Source organism: Sceloporus undulatus, chromosome 1 (genome assembly GCF_019175285.1).
Source record: "Sceloporus undulatus isolate JIND9_A2432 ecotype Alabama chromosome 1, SceUnd_v1.1, whole genome shotgun sequence".
NCBI lineage: Eukaryota > Metazoa > Chordata > Lepidosauria > Squamata > Phrynosomatidae > Sceloporus > Sceloporus undulatus.
The window spans coordinates 129,022,847-129,050,656 of NC_056522.1; the positions used below are offsets into that span (position 1 = coordinate 129,022,847).

General features: G+C 39.4%; 1 protein-coding gene across 5 annotated transcripts in view; it reads right to left on the reverse strand.

Annotated features, from left to right (window-relative positions):
- The window catches only part of ADGRB3 (adhesion G protein-coupled receptor B3), a 625,822-nt gene that overhangs the window by 63,244 nt on the left and 534,768 nt on the right, over nucleotides 1-27,810 (reverse strand). For all 5 annotated transcript variants that reach the window (XM_042465745.1, XM_042465739.1, XM_042465732.1 and 2 more), the window contains 3 exons: nucleotides 13,103-13,253; nucleotides 12,247-12,316; nucleotides 8,617-8,683 (listed from right to left, as the gene is read on the reverse strand). In XM_042465745.1, the coding sequence (XP_042321679.1) occupies nucleotides 8,617-8,683; nucleotides 12,247-12,316; nucleotides 13,103-13,253 (288 nt within the window). The remainder of the gene's footprint in view (nucleotides 1-8,616; nucleotides 8,684-12,246; nucleotides 12,317-13,102; nucleotides 13,254-27,810) is intronic.

Consider the following 27,810-nt stretch of genomic DNA (forward strand, 5'->3'; position numbering starts at 1 on the left):
GTTTTGAAAAATTGCTTTTTGGTATTTTCATTGTATATTTTTAATTGTTTTTAATGTTATTGTCAGCTTAATTTCAATTTAATGTAAACCTTTTGCAGGTTTTGGAAGATTGCACAGCCAAAATAAGTGTCTTATCCCTGACAAGATAAGGTCACCTTATGGGTTGCTATTGGGTGTGATCACACCCCAAAATGCTGTCAATGTTACAGGGTGACTACAACCCGTCCCCCAGCCACGCTTAGCCAGCCAATTTTGAAGTACGGAAGCTTGTAGTAGCCCAGAGACAGCAGCAGCGTTTTGGTGTGTGATAACACGCAATAGCAACTCATAAGGCGACCTTAGCTCTTTGGGGATAGGATGCTTATTTTGGCTGCGCAATAATCTCCTTAGCTGTATTATATTTGTTTAAGTTGGCAAGCTGCTTTGATTCCTGGTTTTGTAGGGGAAAGGTTTTGTAGGGAAAAGGTGAATGAAGTTAACATAAGTGAAGTTAACAATGGCCCTATACAGACAGGCCAAATTAAAGCTGTTTCGGGCCACTTTGGAGGTATGCTGTTTAAATGATGCATTTGTCCTAAGAGTCTGGAAGCTACACAAAAGCTGTGCTCCAGTCCTCAGGATTGGATTGTGGCTTTGGCGTGGCTTCTGGACTCTTAGGATGCATGCATCATTTAAACAGCATACCTCCAAAGTGGCCCGAAGCAGCTTTATTTTGGCCTGTCTCTATGAGGCCAAAAGTAAGAATACCAAAAATAGTTTAGGGGCAGAGCATATGATTTTCATGCGGGGTATCACAAGTCTAGTCTTAGATTCTCCATTCAAAAGGCTCAGGTTACAGATGATGGGAGAAGCATCTGCCTCAGACTTGAATGAACTGCTCCGTGTCAAATTAGGTAATACTGGGCAGTACAGATCAATGATCTTATGAGATACATCAATATGTGGTATATGATAGCATACTTGGTCTTTGTATTGGAGCTGTAACAGATCTTTACATGAAATGATTTTCCCTATTAATATCTCGCTGATTGCAAAGTCATAATCAAAGCATTAACAACAATTACTGAGTACAAAGTAGAGATTAGAATACAATCCTATCCAAACTGTTTTTGGAGCTGATATTGGTGTTTCTAAAAATCCATAGATGAAGTGTCTCATTTTGATTTTGAAACCAATTCATATTGTCTGAGTGCTGTATGGGTTTATTTTAAAAAAAATATTCCATAACTGAAAAATAATTAACATTAATCCGCTTTTGAGCTGATCAGAATACTTGGCCATTCTTCTAAATAATTAATCGCTTGACAAAGCTTTCTTGAACACATTTTCTAGCTCACTCAGAGACTCACAGAGGTGCCACAGGATTCTCTGTAATTGTAAAAAAAAACCTCACACGGCCATCGTACCAGAAATATATACACATTCTATTTCTCACAAGATATTTCCGACTGATGCTGCCTTCAGAAAGTTTTAAATTTATTGGCTATAGGGACCATACAATTCTCTTGTTGGAACAGCTTCCCTGGCTTCTGGACTATTTCCAGACACAATTCAAAGTGTTTTTAATGACCTATAAAGCCCTATATGGCACAGGTTCAGGTTATCTGAAGGACCATATCTCTCTATACGAGCTTGTCTGGGTGCTGAGATCTTCAGGGAAAGTCTTCTCTTTCTTTAACATCCTCACAGGTTCTTCTGGTGGGGACACAGGAGATGGCATTTGGTGGCTGCTTGCCATCTCTGGAACGCTCTCCCCAAAAGATTAGACTGGCACCCTCCTTACTATCCTTCCACAGGCAGGTAAAGACTTTATTTTTGACAGATCTTCCTGGGCTGACTGCTCAGGGGAAATGGGCATTCCCATCCTGAGTTATTTGTATTTGTTGTGGTTCTTTTTAATTGTCTCTTAAACTCCTTTTATTGATAGATTAATTATATTTTTAATTTTTGAAGGATGTAAAATTTTAGCTGGAAAAAATGTAGGAAATACCAACAAGAACAACAACTTGTTATTCAATTTATATCCTGCCTTTACTTTGGCAGGAGGCCTAAGGCAGAATAAAGTATAGATTAAAACAAATTACAGCTAAAAGCCTGATAATAAATAAGTTGTTTCAAGACCATTAACTAAGTAAATACTATTAAAAACAGTAATTCAAAACAGTAAGAAACATGGCAGAGATAAGGAAGGAAGAAAGGAAGGAGGGAAGCTAAGTTTGGTCTATTTTTAATTTTTTTAAAAATTGTAAGCTGCTTTGAGTCCCATTTTTTTTTGGGGGGGAACAGGTTTTTGTTGTTGTTGTTGTGATTGTTATAGTGGTGATAGGTTTGCCTTAGGGCTGCCATAAGTTGGAAGATACATGAAGTCACACAACAACAAAGATAGGAAAAGTACAGAACACTTCTGATCAAAATAAAAAGGTCTGTATCTGTTAGTGAAAAGAGGACCAAGCAGGCCTCCCATGAGAGTGAATTCCACAGCCTTGGAGCAGCCACAGAGAACACTGTCTATTGTATCTTCAACAAACATGCCTGTGATGGTGGAAAGTCCTCACCCAAAGATCATAAAAATAGGGCCGGCTCTTATAGGAACATAGGGTCTTTTAAACAGCCTGGACTTAAGCTGTATAGTGTTTTATAGGTGATAACCGGCAGTTTAAATTCTGCTGTGAAACAGATTAGTAGACAGAAATACTGTGCTACTCTTATTTTCAGCAACCTCATACAGTCAACCTTCCTTATCCACAGATTCAACCATCCACAGCTTGAAAATATTCAAAAACACACCAGGCCCAGAAATGTGTAAAAATCATTCAAACTCATAAATGGCTGGATAGTTACATTCTCTTTGAATTCTCAGGGTTTGGGGTTGAAGATGGTCTCGGGTACCCCCACAACCTGTTATGTGCAAAATCCAACAAGCCCAGAGGTTCCCGGGATGGCATGAATTTTGTTTCATCAGGTAATTATGATGGCTGTGTGGGTTAGCTGAACTTATTCTTTCAGGTCTGAAGAAATAAGTATCATTGAGTACTCCAGGATGGGAAAGCGTATACAGCTTTTACAGAATGAAAGATAAAAAGTGGGGAGGTTGAAGCAGATAACAGCAGGACCCTTGCCGTACCCTAACAGGCACTCTCTCTGGATGAGATGTGTGGTCTCTATATCCAACATCACAGGATCTAGAATGACCCAACTCCCCACTCTCTTTCTCCCCTGGCGATCTCTATATCACCTGAACATTTGGGTAGTTTGGTAGGCAGAGAGGAGCACGGTCTCCTCCTTCTGGTTCTGCCAATGTAAAGAGTCCCAGCATCAGAACCACCCCACTGGATTGCAGAAAGCCACAATATGCACACTGTACAGGACATGCCAGTGCTGATACGTTTGTAGCTAGACAGAGGATGAGGGTGAATCAAGGCAGTGGGCAGAAGTAAAAAAAAACCTTCACTGTCATAGGCTTTGCCAACTGAGGAATGTGTGTACCTGGGAGAATTATCTGGAGAGAAGCTGGTGTTTTGACCAAGTCAGGATTGATTAATATAGGCAAATAGCTTGATTGAGCAGGTTGCTCATGATGACATTCAAATGACCCAGATTAGTTGTGCCCATCATTTTGAAAGTGTAGGCATATTTGGCACTCATCCAGGATATTGTGTTTTAAAGTATTCAGCCACAGATGAAAGAAATGCCTGATTCTGACAAGAAGACAGTTTATGAAAAGTGGCGCTGTTCTCTTTCATTTGGATTACTGAAGTGTATGAGATAGTTAAGGATTATTCCTCGTGCAGTGTGTTAGTTAAAAAGCAACCAGGCAAAAATATAGATTCTTTGGGGCCTAAAAGTGCCTCAGAGCCAATAAATATATGTTGGGTTCAGCACCAAGTCAATTCACTTCAAAAGGATTAGCAAAACTGGGAGGCAGATCTGCATTCAAAATTTTCAGAGGATCAATAGACATGCAGTCAGCATTCTGTGTGTGTACATGAGTTGAGGGAAGGAGTATTAAACAAGCAAGGGACTGAAGCCTTCTTAAAATGTTGGTGCTTTCACTTGGATTTATTATTCCAAAGGGAAGAAGGTGAGGAAAAAAGGTAAATGTGCATACTTTCTTCCTTTTTTTGATTTTCCAAATTTCATCTCAAGGTGACTTCCCCACCCATCCCTAATAATCAGACAAAGAGCTCCACAGGAGCTTGCTGTAAAGGAACAGAACATACACCAGGACTGCAAGGTAATGATGTTCACTATCGCTGCAGGCCTAAACTCATTTACCTGGGAGTAAACCCCAGAGAACATAATGCAAATTACCTTTTAATAAACATGTTTTTGTGGCTCATTAAATTAGTAGATAGGGGACAGTTTGGAAATGAAGATGACTGAATAAGTGCTTCTGGTGGTGGCTATGGACTGCCACAAGAGGCAGCAATGACTCCTAATGAACCCTTTCTCAGACCCTGAATGATAAATATATGGAGCGATAAATGCCTCCTTTCTGAAAATGTCTTGGTACAGGTGGTTGCTGATAAGCTCCAGACTCTCCCTGCTGGAACTGGTGTTGCGTCTTTAAATTAGAGCCTAGTCCTGGTCTTGGCACAAAAATTGTCCTTGCCACCTTGTATGATGACCTGTATCATACAGGAAGTGTAAACCTGTTGGTTCACCTGAACATCTTTTGATACCATTGATCCTTTAATTATGTATCTGATTTGGGAGTTAGCATCCTGCTTTGCCTTTGGTGTCCTACTTGGATGGTCAACAAACCCTTTCAAAGACTGTTGTCTAAGGCCAAACAATAGTTCTTTTTACCCTTCAATCATTCACTTGGTTACTCAACCGCAATGAAAAAAAATCTACAGTGTGAACATCTTCTTTGCTTAGGCATAGATAGAGCTACGCCAGGGACTGCTGCTGTTATTCACATTGCTGTATTCTAAGAAATGGGCATCCATGTGGTTGCTTCATACTAACGTCCTATGCATAGTTGTGCAAGTTCTGGCCCAATCGTATGGAGGAAAGGAGTGCTGCCGATTTAGACCAATTGCAAGGGTGTGTGTACAGAGAAGGGAAAATGAGAACATTGCCCCTGAATAAGAATTCTGCCTCCCTATTAATTTTTCTTCAGTCCTCCCATTTCTAGCATTGCAGACAGTGAGACACTGAAATTTATTTACACTTTGAACTTTTTTATTTGGTAACTTTGATTGCTCCTTTTCTTTGGATGCCCAAACTGTATTTCTCAATGCTAAACTGAAGTTTTAAATTGCTGCAATACTACAAATTTGGGGGCTAAAGAAAAATTTCATCAGAGCAGGGCATGATTCTTGTTTGAGAAGGCAATTCTATTATCCCATCCCTCTGTCACTACATCTCTGGCTAATTCCTATCTAGTTAATTCCTCTTTGGCTTCCTACCTTTTTTCCAGGATGGTTGGGCAAATACCATGCATCTGATTGAATCTAGAGAAGTATTTTAATATGCAGGTTGATTATAGTGTTTAAGTCATAAAGCATAATTTCTGTCTAGCAGATCAGGGACCCTTTAGGAGATAAAATGGCAGTAACAAGATTTTGAACTAATCGCTGGAGACTTGAATGCTAAAGTTGGCAACAAAGGAAAATCAAAAACAGTAGGAAGATTTGGATTAGGAACAAGAAACAAAGCAAGAGAGCATCTGAAAGAATTCTGTGAGGCCAACCATCAATTCATTGCAAATACCTGCTTTATACAACCAGATAGGAGACTATACACCTGGATATCACCAGATGGTAAACACAAAAACCAGATAGACTACATAATTGAAAGTGGAAGATGGAGAAGCTCTATCCTTGTGGTCAAAATCAGACCAGGAAATGACTGTGGCACAGACTACGAACTGCTCAGAACAAAAATCAGAGTTAAGCTGAAGAAGAAAGCAAAAACCATCATTATACCAAAATATGATCTGGATAACATTTTAGATGAATTCAAGGACAATGTAAGAAACAGATTTGAACTATTGAGTATAATCAACCAGGAATCAGAAGAACTGTGGACAGAGGTCAAAGACATAATTAAAGATAAACGCAAAAAAACACTAACGATGGCCAAAAAGAAAGATAAGAAACAATGGATGGCAGATGAAACACTTCATGCAATAAAAGAAAGAAGAAAAGCAAAAGCAAAAGCCAAAGGAGATAGGAAAAAAGCCAGAAGTATGAACACAATTGTCCAGCGTCTGACATGCAAAGATAAGGAGAAATACTACAATGATCAATACAGGAAAAAACAAAAAGGGAATAACGAGAGACCTCTATAAAAAATCCAAAAAATTAAAGCCAAGTTCAAACCGAGGGTAGGGATGCTCTATGGAGAAAAAAAGAACATTATACAGAAACAAGAAGAAATAAAAAGATGCCAGAGGCAATACACAGAAGAGTTATACAAAAGACATGATGGAATGAATGATATTTGGAATGAGGAGCCATATGAAGATGAACCCCAAATTCTAAGAAGTGAAGTGGAATCTGCAATAAAGGTAATGGAAAAAATAAATCACTGGGAACAGATGATATCCCAATTGCAGACAGATGCAATTTTAGTGCTAACAGAAATATGCCAACAAATATGGAAAACAAAGTGGTGGCCAACAGACTTGAAATGCTTGATATACATACCAATCCATAAGAAAGGAGATACAAAAGACTGCAGCAACTGTAGGACAATAGCAGTAATCTCACATGCAAGCAAAATAATTCTCAGAATTCTGCAGCATAGAATCCAACCATACATGGAGAGAGAAATTCCAGAGGTGGAAGCAGGATTCAGAAAAGGAAGAGGCACTAGAGACCACACTGCAAACATGCAATGGCTAATGGAGTGCACCAAAGAATTCCAAAAAAGAATCAGCATCTGTTTTATAGACTACAGCTAAGCATTTGATTGTATAGGTCGCAAAAAGTTATGGAATGCACTCCAAGACAAGGGCGTGCCACTACATCCCAAGGACAAGAGGCCACTGTCAGAACAGAATTTGGGGAAATTGGAGAGTGGTTTCAAATAGGCAAAGGGATCAGGCAAGGCCGCATCCTATCACCTTACTTGTTTAACTTATATGCTGAAAACATCATAAGAAAAGCAGAATTAGAATCAGAAAAAGGAGGAATGAAGATAGGAAGAAGCAACATTAACAACCTAAGATATGGAGACAACACCATAATATTAGCAGAAGACATTCAGGAATTGGAACAGTTAATAAAGAAGGTCAAAGTGTATGGCAGGTATAATACTGAACATAAAGAAAACAAAAATAATGACCACAGAAGAAATACACAAATTCAATCTAGACAACGACGAAATTGAAATAGTTAAATAATTCCAATATCTAGGATCAAACATTGACCAGAATGGAGACTGCAGTTAGGAAATAAGAAAAAGACTAGGAATGGGAAGGGCAGCTATGAAAATACTGGAAAAGATACTAAAGAGCAAAGACATACAACTCAACACTAAAGTCAGAATTGTTCAGGCCACTGTATTCCCAATTACCATGTATGGATGTGAGAGCTGGATAATGAAGGAAGCAGACAGAAAGAATATCAACTTATTTGAAATGTGGTGCTAGAGAAGAGTGCTGAGGATACCATGGACAGCCAAAAAGACAAACAAATGGGTTCTTGAACAGATCAGACCAAGGCTGTCCTTGGAAGCAAAGATTATCAAGTTGAGACTATCGTACTTTGGCCACATAATGAGAAAGCACCGATCACTAGAAAAAAAATAATGCTAGGAAAGGTAGATGGTAGTGGAAAGAGAGGAAGATGGAGGGAGGATGACACATATCAGATGGATAGACTCAATCAAGGGGGTTGTGGGTAAGGGTTTGCAGGATCTGGGCAAGGCATTCTTGGAGATGTCTCATCTAAGGGGTCGCCATGAGTCGAAACCGACTCAAGGGCAGGTATAGGAAGCAAAGTGATGGGGACTGGAGATATAAAGGAAGGGGAAAGGTTTATTACAACAGGATTACTCTGTACAATGAAGCATTTCTTGTTACTGGAAAAATGATTTCATGACAAAAGAAACAGATGAATTATCAGCATAATCTGAAAATGTTTTCACTATATTTTTGTTTTGCTAGGATATGTCACTGGGTGACTTTGGGCAATTCACACTCTCTCAGCTTCACAGGATGGCAGTGGCAACTCTTTTCTGAAGAACTATGCCAAGAAAACACTATGATAGGTTTGCCTTGAGGTTGCCATAAATTGGAAATGACTTGAAGGCAACAACAACAAGGAGAAAAGAATATTACACAGTCTCAAGATACAAATATACTGTAGATGTACAAACAAGGCATATATTAAGAGACAGCATCTCTCTTTAAGAGTACAATTCTATACATACCAGGGAGTGAGCCTAATTGAATTCAACACAATGAAACTTACTTCTGTGTAGATGTGAACAGGATTATGTCTGCAAATTCATCCCATTTAGTAGAAGACTAAGCAACAGAAATCTGTTTTTAGAACTTTCAGATTAAAATTGAGCACATCAACTCAGAAATTCAGGTACATATACACACATATATATATTATTAGGGCTATGTAAAATACTGAAGGTGAGTTTAATGTTTACCAGGACAACAGCAGCTGCAGGTCCAACAAAAGCATAGAGTAGTCCTCCTTCAAGAGACAGCCAGCAACTGGAAAGGACATTAGAAAAGAACTAATACAAATTAATAAGGTGTAGCATTTTTCTTTTTATCTCCCCCTGCTCATGCAATAGCGTTTCAATCAAAGGTTTAATGTATTTTCATTAAAAAAACACTCCAGAAAATTTATATTCTCAACATCTGAAAACTGTATTTATAATACTAGCATAAATGACAAACATATTTGCTTGTAATGTATATTTAATTCTCTGAAGAACATTTCTGAGAAAAAGAAAATTCATTTTACCATTTTTAGTCTACAGTTTTATGCTTACTGAAATTCTTAAAATTAACATATTCTTTTAAGTTATCAAACTATAGGAAAGATTAAAACTTTTTAAAAAAAGAATTCTGGGGTGAGGGCTTTTATAGTTCTAAAATAACTTTTAATAGTTTTGATCTTAAAATTATCTTGCTAGTTTCCAACATTCACACTGTACTGAAGGCATCTTCTAAGGACTGTAACTAAAGCTTGCAAGGAGTGCATCTACACTGTAGAAATAATGCAGTTTGATACAACTTTAAGTGTTATAGCTCCATCCTATGGAATCCTGGGATTTGTATTTTACAAGTACTTTTACAAGGTCTATAGCTTCCTCTGTCAAAGAGTGCTGGTGCCTCACAAAACTACAAATCCCAGGAGTCTATAGGATGGAGTCATGCCAGTATATACAGTATATATATACCTGAGGAAGGTACCTCATGGAACCAATCTTTTTCTTCCCTTTCTTTGACTCTGTCACCCATGAAAATCATTCCCTGTCACTCATGAAAATTGATTGTGCATTTAATTGCAGTGTGAGGACATAATTACTTGAAATTGGATAGAGGGAGCTTGAGATCATGAATCATCACGTGACATAAACCTTTCCTTCTCAATTTTAGGTGACACCCTTGTTGTGTCATGGCAGACAGTCCACAATTCTTAGGAGACCACCACTCCAACCCTCTGAAAGATTTTCAAGGTAGATGTAGGACCTAAAGATAGACTGGATGCCCAGCCTACTCTCTATTTGTGCAGCCACTAGATATGACCCAAAGGCCTAAATACAATTGTTAGTCCCGTTACAATAGATCCATTACATAAATTGCTGACTGGTAAATTAATTCAGGGGGGCTACTCTTGGTGGGACTATCCAACTGGAATTAATGCAGAGTAGTACTGAGAGATTAACAATGTAATCCTATGGCACGTCTTGTCATACATAAGACTCATTGAGTCTATGAGGTTTTCTCCCAGGCACTTGGGTATCAGCTTGCAATCAAGTGAAAGGCTTGATTTACTACACTTGATCTTAGCCAAAAGGCTGAGAAACGATTTGATTTAAATAATTTTCTCTTAATGCTTTATTGATAACTCACTTTCTAAGATACTTGTGAAACAGACAGCAAGTCATTCCACTAAAGTTCTGAATAATTTGCAGTAATATTAATGACTTTCATGGAATATGGGTAGTGCTTTCTTTCTCTCTCTCTTAAAGGTGTTCTTAATTCCTCTGCATTCCCTAGGGATCTAAATATTTCACTAAAGTAAGTAGTTTTCTCCCAGCTGCAGCAGAAAATGAATATTCCTTCATAGTACTCTTCCTGTATTCAAGCCTCTTGATATGTGGCACAGGAATTATTCATCAGAGAAAAATACATAATTTTACACACACACACACTTTATGCACTGTAGGATATCATCTCCTATGCAGGAAAGCCACTTTTGTTAGGCAGGGGGGCAGAGTTTACATCAAAAATATGTTTTTTTCTCTGTAAAACAATTGCTGCACATGATGTTGGGGCTTCAAATACCAGAAGAAAATTATGTAGAATTCTTGCTGGTCTACTCTTCTTCTTACTGAGGATCCTGATTGTTTGACAAACCTTTTTTGTTTTTGTTGAAATCTGACAATGAATACTTATGAATATTCTTTCTGTTCCTGTTCTGGGTATCTTAAGGGAAATGTAAGGTGTTCTTCACTCTCTGGAAACTTTAGCTAATTTGCTCATTGTCTGGGAAAAGAATTGGCAGGATGCTTTACAGGCTTTAACTCACTTTTCATCCACTGCTAATGAACCTTCCTGGGCTTCTCTACATTGATCCTTGAGCCAAGGCCAAAAGGTGAGATGGATATCTGGATGACTGGCCTTTCCTCCACATGACACAAAAACCGATATGTTTCTTCGTACCTCAATGCCTTATCTCTAATGGTGTCTAAATGGAGCTAATGGTGTGATGAGCTCTGGCTACCACTGAAAGGACCCTTGGATGGACCCTGTTTCTATTCTGTCATCTTTTATTAGACAATTTATCTGTGGTTCTCCATATCTAGCACATGTCCTACATAATGGTCACTTTTTCTCTACCAAATCCTGTTTGCCTTTCCATCTTAAGTCCTGCAGAACAGTAGTTCATGAAGAAGCAAAGGTTCATATCCCAATACAATTCTGCTGATAACAGCTTTCTATGCCTCCTTAGAGAGAATGTTGATAATAGTGAACCAATGGAAAACAGGAATGTAAACCTGGGAGGCTCTGTATTAAAAGTAACTGATTTTTTAAGATACCAGACCATCTGCACTAATGACATACAGGTCCTACTGTTAAGCACTGAACCATTAGGATAGGAGATTTGGAGTGTCATGAAAGGACAATGAATTGTTAGCTGTTTTTCTACACCCAGAGATAGGAAGAGTTGTGGACTTTTTCTGCCTCATGGGCCAGAATAACTTCACTGGTCTCTGGTTTGACTTGAGGTGGAGGTTGCCACTTGCTATTCTACTTCTGGTAGCAAACTATCTAGGGCCAGCCCTGGAGATAGGCTAGCAAACCACAGTATTTGGTACCTGTATCATATCCTGTCATGAGCAATATGCTATCATGCAGCACTTTACTGCAACTAAGAAACATTTCCCCTCATCTAGCCTATATAACTCAAAATTATACCTCAGATTTATAACATGCACAGGTATTATCCCACCCTTAAACAATTTTCACATCAGCACAAACAGAAAAGCAGCATTTATTTATTATTTATTTGTTCTATTTATTCAGTTTTTACCCTGCTTTTCTCTTGGTATGGGAACCTAAATAGTTTACAATAATTTAAAATAAAATAGCTGAAATCTTATTTTACAAACGTTAAAAAACAAACCCTAAACAAGAAATACATTTAAAAGTACATGGTTAAAAGCAGTTTAAAATACAATTAAAACATAATTTACAAGATAAAAACACAGCACACCGCTTTGAGCACCCTTCTGCCATGTGGCTATACAGATGGCCCTCCGTTTTCGCGGGGGATATGTTCTGGACCCTGTGAAAACAGAGGCTTGTGCATATTAAAGCCCCATAGGCTTGAATGGGGTGTGTGCTAGGCGTTCGTGTCAGGCATGTGCACCATTGAAAATAGTGGAGGTCACCCCCCTCAGTGTATATTCAAGGGCACAGATCTCAGATTCACAAGTTAGGAGGGGCGACTGTATACTCAACTGGTCTAGAAAACAAGAAGGAAAAAATGACACTGGAAACAAGGCATGTCACTGGTGTATTATTACAGAATGACTTACTAGTTACTGGTTCCATATCCTTTTGTCTTGGTAAAACCTATTGATATTGCCACAACTAATGCTGGTAAACCTGTAAGAGAAAACCCAGTAATTACTTCCTCATGCAACAGGGGACATAGGCTTTTGATAGTTAATCTGTAAGGTGCCACACTAATCTTTGAACTTTTAAAATGTTTTAAAAGGTTTTTTCTTTGGGGGGGGGGCTAAAATTGAGAAATACAGTTATGCTCTGAGAATTTATCTAGTTATCATTATTTCTGGGTGTCATGACACATACTGTTTCCTCTGCCTGGATAGCAAAAAACACAGCTTATCATATTAGTCTCATAAAGATCAATCTCATATGAAAATAACCTTTTCATCAGCATAACACAAATGCTTCCTTACCCTACCAGCAGAGTATTGATGCCTGAGTAGACCATCATTCACCCTGCTTCTACCCCACCGTGCATCATTTTGATGTTGCTAAGTGACCAGTGCACTTGACATAGTATAGAAATTGCATGAAGATGTGATGGATTTTGGTTAGAGCCTTTTTATTTTTTTTTTTTGTTTTGTTTTTGAATTACCATGCCTCACAGAAAATCTGCTTAAGACTCTAAGTTACAGTGTGATAAAATATCATAATCAATGGACATTCATCACCAGCCATATCTTGAGGCAGATCAATAGAATTAAATTATATTCCTGTTTGTCTTATATAGAAAACAAGCCATACTAATATTCAGTTTAGAAACTGTGCAATCTACTACTGTCAACATTATTGAAACAAGCATTCTTTCCCAAAGGTTATCCATGCATGAAACATTAAGCCAAGCAACAACAAAGAAATCTTAGCTGAGTCATAGGAGCTCACCCCATCCAAGGCATAAAAAGCGTTTCCTTATGAGTCGTGTCCTAATTTTTCCAGTAACAGCCATGTATGACTGCCAAGCCTCCGTCAAAACCCAACAAAATGATGCTAAGAAGAAGAAATGTAAAAATGCAGTGGTCGTGGTACAGATGCCCTGCAGAAAACAGAGAGCGGTTGTACTGAATGTTCAGTATTAGTCAATTTATCACAGAACGTTACATTTCAATAGTTTGTCTTTTACAATAAAAGAAATACTGCAGTTACCCCGAAAAAGCTTAAATATTATGCTGACTGCAGAACATTATGCATGTTTACCCAGACGGAAGTCCTCCTCACTCCAGCTCTTTTTTAAAAAAAATTTAAGATTGCAACTAAATATAATGTGTAATGGCTCCATCCTGTTGAATCCTAGGATTTGTAGTTTAGTGAAGTACTTAGAATTTTTTGACTGAGAGCTTTATTATTGCAGTTCAAGGGATGGCCTCTCTTTTCATTCTCTTTCATTATCACTCTCTTTTAAATAAAAGTACCACTCCAAACTACAAGTAGCTTGTAGGGTGGAGCCATGATATTCACATTGGTATGAAGCTAATGTCTTTGTGCAGATATACCCAGCAAATAAGTGTGTGGGAGCATGCACGGCTGCATCTACACTGCAAAAATAATCTAGTTTGACAGCAGTTTAGCTGCCATGGCTCCATGCTATGGAATTCTGGGAACTACAGTTTGTTGTGGCACAAGAGCTCTCTGACAGAGAATGCAAACAAAACTGCAGTTCCCAGAATGCCATAGCATGGAGCCAAGGCAGTTAAAGTGGTGTCAAATGAGATTATTTCTGCATTTTAGAGTCAGCCTACCTCTCCAAACACTTTTCTTACTACATTTGTGGAATCAGTGGCCATATTCATACTAAAGCAAGTAACGTTGAAAAAGCAGTGTCCTGCTAACCCAAGGCCATGTATGACTGCTAACCATCCTATTTTCATTCATACAGACAAGAGTTTGAACTCCAGTGTGTAGAAATCAGCATGTTTTAATATGCCTTCCACACATGTGGAAGGAGTGACTACTCCTCTGTCTGTCTGACATGATCTCTTTCAGTGTGCAAGGAGATTTTGATATGATGTGGGGTTCATGTGTATTTTCAAGGTAGGAAAGTTTCATTGGAACTGTGTTTGTGCTCTGCAGAATGCTTATTTCAGCTGTTTCAGCATGAGTCCAGCCAAAAGGGACACCGTGACATATCCTTCTATTTCCCTCCCTCTGCTTTGATATAACAATACTTTGTCTCTTTTTAGCAGGAAACACGTTTTGCTCGGTTGCCCTAAAAACATCAGGCTAACTCTGGCTCTTTCACCTCTCAAGTGTTTATCCTGAGTGGAAAATATAACAGCTTAATGAGCAAGTTTTCTTTTTGGTCTTCATTTTGGCTATTGATCCTTACAAAAACACACTGGGCACAATAGCTGCAACATATTTCAGTTTCAGAACAGAATGCAAGCAAACAAACAATCCTAATTGTATGTTTTCTCCCCTTACTTTGGACACATTGCAAGTATAAATTTGAACTCCAGGGGAATACTAAACTTCTTGTGTTATAGAGATCGCAATGCAAATTATGATGCATTTCAACCCACAGGAAACTCTTTATATATTCAACTGCTTTATCTGTCTGTCAGTATACTGAAGTTCTGGTTTAAGCAACATAAAATCCTCTGGAGTTATTTGGTTTATTGTTCCTATATATGTCAACTGTCTAGCACCTGAGAAATCCTTTGAACCTATTGACAGAAAGCTCTCTGCTGACACAGTATGGCTTAATTAAACTTGACTTATATGGCTCATGTAAGTGAGCTTGACTTTTCTGTGGAAGTAAATTATGATCCATCATTTCCCTACTTTCCATTCAGTATGGAGCCCTAGATACTGTTGGATTCATAATATATCGGTTGACATAATAGCACTCTAGCATCAAAATAACACTGTAATTTTCAAGATTCGCTGCATAGATCATATTTTCCCAGCAGCAAACATCTGTCTGCAATGAGAGAATGTACATTTTAAATTCTTGAATTATTATCAGATCCGCCCACATTTTTTCCTCACAACTCTGTTGGATTTGGGTATTGTGTTAATAATTTATGTCAGAGGTGGGTAATTTATGGGTCTTCAGATGTTGTTAGAGTGTAGCCTCTAGCACCGATAGCTAGCATAGTCAATGATGAAGGACCATGGGAGTTACAGTTCAGAAACATCTAGAACACCACATCTGCCCATCCCTTCAGCCAATCTTTGGCATTCATGCTCCTCATCCTCTTCCAACTCTGCTGTGAGGAGAAGATGAGATGTTTTCACTTCTTGTTTCAGTTAACTACAGCTTGTCATATCATGTGAACTGGACAAACATTTTGAACTCCAGTTTGATCCAAATAAGCCAGCTTCAGACCATGAATGTGTCTTGTTTAAACAAACTGGCTTATTTAAACAAAGTACAGGGTTCTGACACCTCTTAAACCATGTGCTTAAGTGAAATGAGAATTAAAATGTCTCAGACTCCTCTTTGCAGCTGTGCTGGAAGAGAAGAAAGCAATACAGGCATGTCACCAAGGCTTGCCTCTCATCTTCCTTATGTGAGCTGATGTATGAACTGAGTGTGGTGCAAGTGTTTATGTATGCAGAGGCAAGAGCAGGTTTGGTGATTCATTGATATACATTTCTTATGAAAAGAAGACTAGTTCAATTCCCAAACAGTTCATATTCTATTATTCCAAATCAGCCTCCAATCCAATTGCATTGAACTGTGCTATTTGACGTCCTATCCCTCAATACATAAAGTGATGTAGCTTCATGTACCACTTGTATAAGATTGTGACATATCACAAAAGAAAGGAGGAAAAAAATATTCTTAACCATAAAGAAAACACCAGAACAATATAAATGTCAAGGTAAAATGACTAAAACAGTTCAGTATCAAGACACACAGAAAAATGTTCAAATAAAATAGTAATTTCTGTATTTTTAAATATAAAAAAGTATTATTCCTAGGCTCTCTATTCAAGAACTACAATTTCAAAGTAACAATTTTCCTGAAAAACTCACAGTCGTGCAAGTCACAATGAAGCAACATGGTGGTTTTTAAGTAAAAACTGGATTGAAAATCTATGTAGGAAGACTCAGTGCCACTAAAATTCTCAAATAATAGGCTCTAGATTAGTTTTTTGTAGCTAAGATCCTAGCAGTCCACTGAATATGTAGCAGGCACTTCCTCTTATGCAATTTCTGCTTGTTTTTTTCTCCCCATCAGCTGCAGCCCCCTGTACTCATTTGGAGGCACACCCAATCCTCAGAAGTAGTTTCTTATGGTGAGTAAGGGGGAAAGTATGCAAAGGACAAGAAAGGTCCCCTGAAAAAAGCAGAACATTGTTTTTTCTCCCAGTATAAGTCACTGGTTTCAAGCTATGATGTCAATCTGAGTAGACTGACTTGGACTCAAGTTGGACTCAAGACACTTCAGTGACTCAACCTGGACGTGACTTAGCAATAAATGAAACACAGATTCAACTCAATTTGTGACCTGTATATTTTTAGCAAATGACTTGTGGCATCATTCCCCTCAAACATCAGGCAAGACTGTCCCCAGAGAGTAGGGTGTTTTTCTTGGAAGAGAACAGCAAATACGTAAGGCAATGGGTTTGAGGTGGAAGGATCCTTCTAAAGCTTTTGAAAAACTTTAGAAGGCTCCTCCGATGTGCAGCAGGGACAGGCTCTGAATAGACTTCAACTCCCACCTCAATTGCCTTTTATTCTGCTAAAGTTGGCTCCCAGACTTGAGACTTGACTTGAAAATATCTTACAAGGACATGTGACTTAAGACTTGAAGGTACAGATTTAAGACTTAAGACTTGGAGTAAAAGACTTGAATACATTACTGGTTTCAGGTGTGGCAGGCACATGTTTTAAGAGTCAAAATGCCAAAGCAAACTGACTATCAAAGTCTAAGATTTTTATGGATTTTTAAAATAGCAATTTCTATAAATGATTCCATTTTAACCCCCCTTTCATTGGGAACAATTTTTTATTGTCAGTGGTGATTTATAATTTAGGGTCAACAGGTATATCTAGAAATACTGGCAGTGAAAGGCATGTGAAAAGGTCCTATACACCTAACCTGCTAAATTGGATTATTTGCAGTTATAGGAATGGACAAGGAAAAGTAACTGGAAAGCAAGTGCTGTCTGTACAGATCTTCTGAAACAGCGATAGTAGGCTGGTGTGAAATCACATTTCCCCGTATTACAATTAATATTTATATTTAACAGTTCCAGCATATCGAATCGCCATTTTCTTTTTTCTTCTTGCCTGACTGGTTGAAATATTGCAATACAAAACCTGTCAGCATGAAGAAACGATTTTGAAAGTCAATCAAGGAAACAAAAATCTTGTCCATGTTATGTATATTTGAACTATTAAGATTATGAGTAACAAAAAGAAACCAGCCTTCAGAAACCAGAAAAAGAAACCAGCTTACCAGGGGGCAGATATTTCTGATAACATAAAAGACATGTGATGAGTTTTTTTAAAAAAGTAAATGTTCATGACTAAATGTGCTTTTTCAGATTTTATCTTTGAGAAGTACATTTGAAATACACTCCTATGTTTGGTTTTGTTATCAGTAACAAAAACACTCTTCTGAATAAGTATTTAAAGATAATTAGTATGCACCATGACTGCAAGTGCTACAATTTCAAATCAAAGCTAAGGCCAAATGTTGGTTATTAAATAAGAATTAGACACACACACACATCATACACACTCTTTTTAAAAGTCACTTCATCTGGTGGGTACTATAGCTTGAGGAATGCTTGTTGTAATTCCATGAGTTCCAGGAAAAATAAACCAACAAGGCAAGACTTGTATTACAGACTAGTCTAAAGACAGGAAATGGCAGAACCCCACTAGTGGTCACATACAGCTCCCAACTGAGACCACTCAAATGTATCATCAATGAACTATAACCCATTTTGGGTAATAATGCTGCCCTCTCAAGGGTTCTTGATCTCAAACAGTTACTTGCCTACAGAAGGACAACAACACAAATGTGGGCACAGGTACAAAGCTGTGCAGAAATTAAGATGCTAACTCTGCCCATACATTCAGGAAATGTCATCACGGGATCTAATGACATCACCCACAATATTAGAGGGACTTTCACTTGCTCACTTTAAACAGAAGCTGGATGGCCATCTGTCAGGGATGCTTTGATTGTGAGTTCCTGCATGGTAGGGGGGTTGGACTGGATGGCCCTTGCAGGTTTTTCCAACTCTATGATTCTATCCTGTAATGCCATCCCACGTCAACAATGTCCTTCAACATTCTACATTAATCAAAGAGGCCAGTCTCTGTGCCAGAGGATAAATGGACATGAATCAGAGATTAGGCATGGAAATATAAAAAAAAACCCAGTTGCAAAACATTTCAGTCTTCCTGCGTATTCCATCTCAGACCTCAGAACCTTAGTTCTTGAACAAAACAAAACAAAACAAAAACTGCAAAGGGAAACTGGAAAGAGAAACAGTGTATTGAAATATACTCCAGTCCATAAATAGCGGGTTGAACTGAGGCAATGGTTTCCTAGTAGACAACACAGATTATAACAGTAGTTAACACCACAGTCTCATGAAGCCTCTCTTGGCTAGTTTATCAACTTACCTTTCTGGTTCCCAGCCAGTACCACACTATATTCCAATAACTCCCCAATGTAATACATATATTGCACTGAACTGAACTATGCTAATGACTATCTCCAGACTAGCATCAGACAATGGCTGAGACCCTATATCAAGCAATTTGAGGGTAACACTCCACCCACACAGTTCTCTGTGCTTCTCCCATCACTCCTGCATTTGCCAACATCCCAGAGATGGCCTATTGCTGCTCCTTACCAGTAGGGAGGAGAGGGTAGGGTGGGCAATTCAGATGATGAAAAAGCTGGTTACTTTGATCTGCAGTGACCATGATCTTGTCTTCACACACTGAGGTGAGTTTGGGAAAACTGTTCTTCCTTTCAAACCCTCCTCAGTCCAAAAAATCTTAGTATGTGTGGCCACACTGCCACTGCTGCCACTAGGGTTGGTGTTACCTGGTGTGTGTGGGGTGGGTGGGAGGGTGGGTGAAATGCCTTGCCCCTCAGCTCGGCCAGACTGTCCCTCCAGCTTTCAGAGTCCTGCATGATGGCTGCTGTGCGGGATTCTGAAGGCTTCTCTGCCCCCAGCCTTCCAAGTCCTGCTGGATTCAGAAGGCAGCCACACACCCCAAGGCCTTCTGAGTCTGGTGTGGTAGCCTGCTCCATGGGGGTAGCATCCCACTGGGTGGCAACCCCCCCTCTGTGGTGTCACCCAGTGTGGTCCACATCCCCGCACTCCCTGTGGCTGCTCTTTTTTTCCTCTGACTACCATGCATGCTAATGTATATATTTCTGAACTTCCTCCCCTATCTCACATTAACATTGCTATGAAGTGTAGTCCACCTGTATGCAAATATCCAGGTTTCCACTCAAATCTGGGATAAATTCCCCCTTTTTTCTGGATTAAGCCCCTGAGGTGATAATTCAGTCCCAATGTCATTTGGACAGCTCACTGTGAACATTAGGTGAGACTGTTATATTTGGCCCATACAGATGTGTCCTCAGCATTCATGGTTTGAAAGGAGCATCCAGAGGCTGCTGTGGCAGCGATCAGGTCAGGACTGAGGTAATTGCATAGCCTGCTCTCAAAGTGGGCCGCCACCTGCAGTCCCAAACTGCACTGTACAGGAGCCAGATTAAAATGGCTCCTTTTTGTGGTGGCTTCTGGTTCGCTTTGGTGGCCTCTGAGTGGCTTCTGGCTGCTTTCGGGGTATGCATCATGTAAATGCCACACCTGCAAAGCAGCTTGAAGCCGCTTTTTTAGAGCTGTGTGTTTCAGGCCCATTTTCTTTCTTGCACCTTTTACCATTATGGCTGTTTTTGTACTTGTGATAGGGCTTTGAACTTCCATTACTCCAAGTAGACACTTCTCAGGCAATTTTATCCCACTCATGGTGACAGTATCCAAAGGTAAACAGGGTGTAGTGAAATGTTCTTCCACTAGTAACACTGTCCTGGATCTCCAATACAAAGTCCCAAATACCAGATGTATTACAACTTTGTTACAACTTTATTGCAGATCTTTGTTTCATTACAGATGCAGACCACAGCCATTGGCAAGTTAGTGGGTGCTGTGGACTGTAGCAATCTGTATGGTGGCTTGAGAACAGAGATTGTCCACTAATCCCAAGGCAGTTGTTTCAAATTCCATTGGGGAGGATATTTGTTTTAAGGTAGAAGGGCTGTAGCTTAGCATTCAGCTGCACGCATTATCACTTCCACCCACCGCTCTGACCACATTTCTCCTGTGTTGGCATCCCTTCACTGGCTCCCTCTCCCTTTCCGCATTCAGTATAAGCTCCTGCTGTCGACATTCAAAGCCCTCCATGGACTGGCCCCTCCTTACTTATCAGACCTTCTTTCTCTTCACCTTCCCACCAGGGCCCTCCGTTCTGGTAGTCAAGGGTTCCTGTCTCAGCCCAGGATTTCCTCCGCCCCATCCCGGATTCGCCCCTTTTCACTTGCTGCCCCTCACTCCTGGAACCTTCTTCCTCCACAAGCAAGAGCCATCACTTCTTTAACCAGCTTCAAAACGGAGCTGAAAACCATCCTATTCAGAGAAGCTTTCCCAGGCATCGCATAATTGTCGCTTACTATCTGATGTTCTGCTGTTGGCTGTTTATCGATCCATTTCCTGTATTCCTATGTACTGTATATGTATTATCCTACTTGTGATTATGTATTTTCTCTGGATAATGATTAACCATCCATTATGAAGCCTTGCCCTCCCTCCAGTCCATCTGCCTTGGTCCAGGCCTCGGAGGTTGAGAGGAACTGCTGGACCTCTTACCCTTTCTCGTCACCACTCCCTTCTCCTTCTGTATCATGTCTTTTTTAGATTGTAAGCCTGAGGGCAGGGAACCGTCTAACTAAAAAGATTGCATGTACAGCGCTGTGTAAATTTACAGCGCTTCATAAATAAAGGTTAATAATAATAATAGCAGTACAGGTATAGCACATGCTCAGAAAGATTTTCTCCCTGACATTTTCTGTTCAGAATGGGAAGAAGCACCTGAAACCCCGGAGAGCAGCTGTCTAACAGTGTAGACCATAATGGTTAGGGGGACCAATAGTCTGAGTTGGCATGATGCAGATTGCTCTGGTTCAGTTCTGGCCTCCCCTCATTGAACCACTATCTAGGGAACAATGCACTTATCCAAGAATCCAGACACTGGCCTTCCCAAGTGAGTACTTTATTTGAGAAAAGTCTGGCGTAGTTGAATCTTTCATTGTTCTATATCACCGGGTTTGACTATTTTTGGATTCAGAATACTAGATTACTATGTTGAGCATAGTTCTGGCACGGCATGACATTTTCCTCTACTGTCCCAAGTGGGATGAGGGAATGAGTGCAGTGTCTTTGGCTTAAGACAACCTGACAGCAAGTATATATATATATTTTCGCATTCCTATCCTGCAGACACCACAAGGGGCACAGTATTGGCTTCAGTTTCCCCAGCCATTGCCATTTGCATGACTTCTGTTCTCAGTGCATCTCTATTGCTGAAAAAGTTAATTGAGCTTTCAACGTTTAACTTGTATGAATATCTGAGTAACCTGATTCTTCCCTCTTTAATAAACAATTTGCTTTTGAAGACAGGCACCTGTGTCAGCTAGAAAATTATTCTGTTCTTTCATGCCTCTGGGAGATCCATTCAGAGTGAAAGGGGGGGGGGGGAAGGAGAGAGAAAGATTGCTGCTGTACAGCTCAACTATATAAATTAAAAATAGTAGAAATACAAAATAACTGATTCCAAAAGCTTTTAGGGAAAATATTTTAAATACTATCTGGAAGATTCATTTATTTTCATTAGTGTGTTAAGAAATTAAATGCAAACACCGAATAATCTTCACATCTCTCCCCATGACACTCAAGACCTAGGACACCTTAACTTTTTAACTCATCTCTGATTTGAGAATAGAAGTGAAAACAACAAAGAGTGACACTTTATTTCTTGTACAGCAGATGAACATAGCAAGAAGCCTGGAATTTCTGCAATGTAAGTTCTACATGCTCCTGCAGCATTAAATAGAGAGATAACAGGTAAGACCAGGCTATAACCTTTCTTATACATTTGTTCTTTCAGGTCACAGCCCCAATTGGCAACTTGATTCTCACAAGCTCCCTCAAGACCCAAAGCTCATAGAAAGGTGATACAGTAGACCCTTGTTATACGCTGGGGTTTGGTTCCAAGATCCCCACTGTATAACAAAATCCGTGGATGCTCAAGTCCCATTAAATACAATGACATAGCAAAATGGTGTCCCTTATAAAAAATGGAAAATCAAGGTTTGATATTTGAAATTTATATATTTTTGAACATTTTCAAACCGTGTATGCTTGAATCCATGTATAAAAAAATCTGTGTATAAGAAGGGTATTACAAATTGTATGACATGCCCATTCCGATCTCTTTAAAAACCTGACGTTGATTGATATTATATATATATATATATATATATATATATATATATATATATAATCTCCTATTAAAATATTTTGATATTCTACAATGCAAGATACTGAGCACTGCACTGCCTTTTCTGTCAATGTATACTAAGCACAAATCTTTCAGAACTGCAGCACTGCCTATAATCCTCCCCTTCTCTTTCCACCACATAGTATCTTCTGCCTCAAACTGGCATTGTATGATGGAAGCTACCTTGGATGGCTGGAAATTAGCCAATGTACCAGTTTTACTTTCATTAGCCACACCAGTCACTTGGGAGGCACATGGGCATGTCCTTCTGCTGTGTGAACTTCTGGTTATTGTTCTAAATCCATGCGGAATTGCTGTCAGAGGGACAAGAACAGACTGTAATGCAGTAGAATAGGGCATACTTTTACATGCAGAAAGTCCCACATTCAATTCCTGTCAATTCCAGTTAAAAGCAGCAGATGGCAGGTGATGGAATGGGGTCTGAGACCCTGGGGAAACTCTGTCAGATGGAAAAATTAATCCTGGGTAGATAAATAATCAATTCCGGGTAGACCTATAGACCTTGTAAAAGGCATCCTACTCTATTCCATTTAGCATATCCTCATTCCTAAATACAATACTGAGGCCCCATACAGAGAGGTCAAAATAAAGCTGCTTTGGGTCACTTTGGAGGTATGCTGTTTAAATGATGCATGCATCCTTAGAGTCTGGGAGCCACGCCAAAGCCATGCTCCAGTCCTTAGTGGCTTTGGCGTGGCTTCTGGACTCTTAGGGCGCATGCATCATTTAAACAGCATACCTCCAAAGTGACCTGAAGCAGATTTATTTTGATCTGTCTGTATGGGGCCTAACTTCCAAACTATACTTACTAGAAGCAGCATGGTTGGGAAGTACCTTTTCATGGGCTTATGCAAAGTAAGCCAAAAATGGGAGAGCAATGGGGGCATTTACTGTGATTATTCCACCTATGTTAAGGATTCCTTATTGTCATCTAGGGTTGGCTTATATCATGTACAAAGAAGATGTGAACAAGATGTCATTATTACACCCTGGCTCCACAATTGATTAACAAAACTTTAAGTGGGATCTGGCACTAGTTTTGGAAGTTTGAAGGAACCTGCTTCACTTCAAGGAACGTCTGTACCTATCCAAAGGCCCCAATTCAGTTCAGACTCTGTGCTTCATCTAAATCCAAAGCACACTCCATGTAGGGATCAGGCATGTCATTACGGGGTGTGGGGCATGTAGGCCACATCGGATGACAACCTAAGAGGTGGGGTATACATCACTGCTCCCCAAGCACCTGCCTTTTGGGTAGAAATGGGCTGTGATGTTTACCTGCACCCCTTTCAAATGCTGGAGCTCAGCAGAAGAGATCGTGTAAGCGGGGTGAGGCTCAATGAGAAGACAGAGACACCTCAAATTAAATTTTAAATTTTAATTTTTAAAATTGGTTAAAAATTATTCTTTCAAAATTTTCTTTAGAAACATCACATCTTACCAAATTTTCACTTTAACCAGATGAAACTACAGTTGGCCCTTGGTATCCATAGGGAATCCATTCCAGGCCCCCCGTAGATACCAAAATCTGCAGATGCTAAAGTCCCAATGACCCCAATGGTGGCATGGCCACATGGCCAGGTTGCCACTAGGGAAAATGGGAATGCAGTCCTCCCTCCCTTGTGTCCAAATGCACACAAAATGCATATGGATCTTCATGAGGATGTTTAAAGAACTATATTAGCAAACTGACATAGAAATAGGATGGAACCGAGGTGTGCTCGAAAAAATGTGGACATTACACAATAGATTTTAAATTAACCATCCTATCATGATTTTGAATTCACAGTATTCACAATAAAATATCATCCTGGGGTGTTGTATTATTTTAAAGTGTATGGTTTTTAAGAGCTTTTATCTTTTTAAATTTTATTCTATTTTTAAACAAATTATCTGTTGTAATATTGTAATAGTTTAATCCCATTTTACTTGTCACTTTTGTAACTTTTTGATTGTACGTGCTTTTAGACTGTAAGCCGTTCTGAATCCCAATTTAGGGTAAAAGCAGGGTAATAATAATAATAATAATGATGATGATGATGATGATGATGTACACATATTCTGTATCTCTCAAAGATAAAGGAGGTCTCCATTTGGATTTTCCTCCTCCAAACAAAGGCACATCCCAGAATGCTTTATTGACTTTTGAAGTAACTTTGGAGTAGCCAGGCTACTCACTTCTATATATGAAAAAAGAAAAGAAAGCTATGTTCTAAGAGCTATTTGTAGAAAATGCAACTCAGTATTCATTGTTGATTGCTTGCTGTTTATAATGAAGGAGAAAAAAAAGGCTTTCAAGAGTTGGACAGTTTCCCCCCCCATTTGATACAAATTCAGCTGCGTCTCTAAGCTTTCATGATTTTTTAAAAACTTGGCACTGAGTTCTAGATCACTCATGAATAAAACCATGAACTTGAAGAGGGGTTTTAATGTGCGCTGTATGTGCTTTCTTTGACACTGGCAATTGGGTAGCACTAGCAGGCCAGCCAGTTGAGAAAATCAGGCAGCCTTCCTTTGGGATCTTTGTTCCTTTGAGTTTCTGTTACTGAAAGTGATGTTTAATTGCTGACACTTCTCTCAAGCAGGCAAAGATCTGTTCATTCTGCTTGTTTAAATGAAGTTGTTTCATGTTGAGATGACTGTAGTTCCAATTATTCTTGCATCAATAGAAGAATTGCTCTGTAGCCCTGCCAAGTTTTTACAGTAGAGAGGTACTATATTTGATATGGCAGAGGGGTCAGCTTATGCCAAACAGAACAAAACACCAAACTCTAAGCTTAATTATGACTTAGGTGTATCCCTTCCTAGATCACCACAAAGGTTGTTTCATTCTCTTGGAAAGTATTTCCCATTGATACAGAGAATATATCCAAAGCAAGGATAAATGACCTAAGTACCCCAAGGAACCAGATCCCATCTGGTCTTGGACACTAAGCAAGGTCAGGCCTGGTTAGTACTTAGATGGGAGACCACCAGGGAATAGCACCAGGTGCTATATTTCAGAGGAAGAACTGCCTCTGAAGATTTCTAAGAAAGTCCTGGTTGTGGGCAAAAGAAGATTTTCTTCCCTCCTTTTCCAATCAGAAGACCCTTCTGGGGAGGGGGTGAACTGTGGGTTGGTTGCCAGAAGACACCTAGAAGGCTGTCAGGTCACAGGTCTATTTAAAGAAGAACATTCTGCCTAAGAAAGTGTTCCTCAAAAGGGTGGTATAGAGACCTTCTGTTCAGGTTTCCCATCCAGAATGAGAGAGACAGGCATAGAAAATGTTTTGTTTTTTAGAGCAGTTGAACATGTTAGAGGAGGAGGGTAGAAGAAGGTCAAAAGAAAGACATTGCCTTTGACTGAAAATAGCCATGCACCTATCAGAAATGTTATGTGAGAATAAAGAAAGCAGCAGGATGATATTTCAGTTAATGATTTTGATACAGTTTTATATAAAAGAAGTTTGATACAACTGGTTGGGCCCTGTCACTTCATATACTCACTTATGTATAGATGTCTATCCTACCTTTCTTCTTGGAACTCAAAATGGTATACAAATAGCATTCACATCTGCTCTTCATAAGCACTGAGACAGCCTAACCTTCCTTAGATTGCTGATTCCTGTACCTTCAATTCATGCCCCAGATCATATAAGAGGCAAACATTCATTAAAAAAGAAACAAGTCCTTATCAACGATTTTGCTCAACTGATAAGCCATTTTTGCTCAACTTTTAAATAAACACAAACAGTGGAGGACACAACCCTCCTTGCCTTTTTTGTTAAACGCTTCTGTCAACAAGGAAAATGTCAAGGGATAATGATGACCTTGTAGTAATAGTCTGTGTTTAAAATGGATAGGAGTGTGAAGAGCTCATATGGAGAGAAAGCAAAAGGGAAAAAACCAACAGCTGGAATATAAAATAAAAGCTTCTTTGCCAAGTCAGACAACAAATATTCCCCTGTTGTAAGAGTGGCTTTATATGTTAACATGATACCAGAAAGAAGAAAAGGTGGTGGCAGTTGTAATGGTGCATGGCTATGACACAAAGAATGTTAAGCAAAAAATTGAACAGAAAACTCAAGAAGGTCAAATCTCTCCAGAAGGTTTGACTGTTACTTAAAACTACAATAATAGAATCTCAGTTCAACTATATAACTCAGGTCATAGAATCATAGAATCATAGAATCATAGAGTTGGAAGAGACCACTAGGGCCATCCAGTCCAACCCCCTGCCATGCAGGAAATCCAAATCAAAGCATCCCTGACAGATGGCCATCCAGCCTCTGTTTAAAGACCTCCAAGGAAGGAGACTCTATCACCCTCCGAGGGAGTGCATTCCACTGTCGAACAGCCCTTACTGTCAGGAAGTTCCTCCTAATGTTCAGGTGGAATCTCTTTTCCTGTAGCTTGCATCCATTGTTCCGGGTCCTGTTCTCTGGAGCAGCAGAAAACAAGCTCGCTCCCTCCTCAATATGACATCCCTTCAAATATTTAAACAGGGCGATCATATCACCACTTAACCTTCTTTTCTCCAGGCTAAACATCCCCAGCTCCCTAAGTCGTTTCTCATAGGGCATGGTTTCCAGACCTTTCACCATTTTTGTCGCCCTCCTTTGGACACGCTCCAGTTTCTCAATGTCCTTTCTGAATTGTGGCGCCCAGAACTGGACACAATATTCTAGGTGGGGCCTGACCAAAGCAGAATACAGTGGCACTATTACTTCTCTTGATCTAGACACTATACTTCTATTGATGCAGCCTAAAATAGCATTGGCCTTTTTAGCTGCCGCATCACACTGTTCACTCATGTTCAACTTGTGGTCTACTTGGACTCCTAGATCCCTTTCACACGTAGTTTCATTCAGCCAGGTGTCACCCATCCTATATCTGTGCATTTTATTTTTCCACCCTAAGTGCAATACCTTACATTTCTCTGTGTTGAATTTCATTTTGTTAGCTTTGGCCCAGCTTTCTAGTCTATTCAGGTCATTTTGAATCTTGATCCTGTCCTCTGGGGTATTAGCTATTCCCCCTAATTTGGT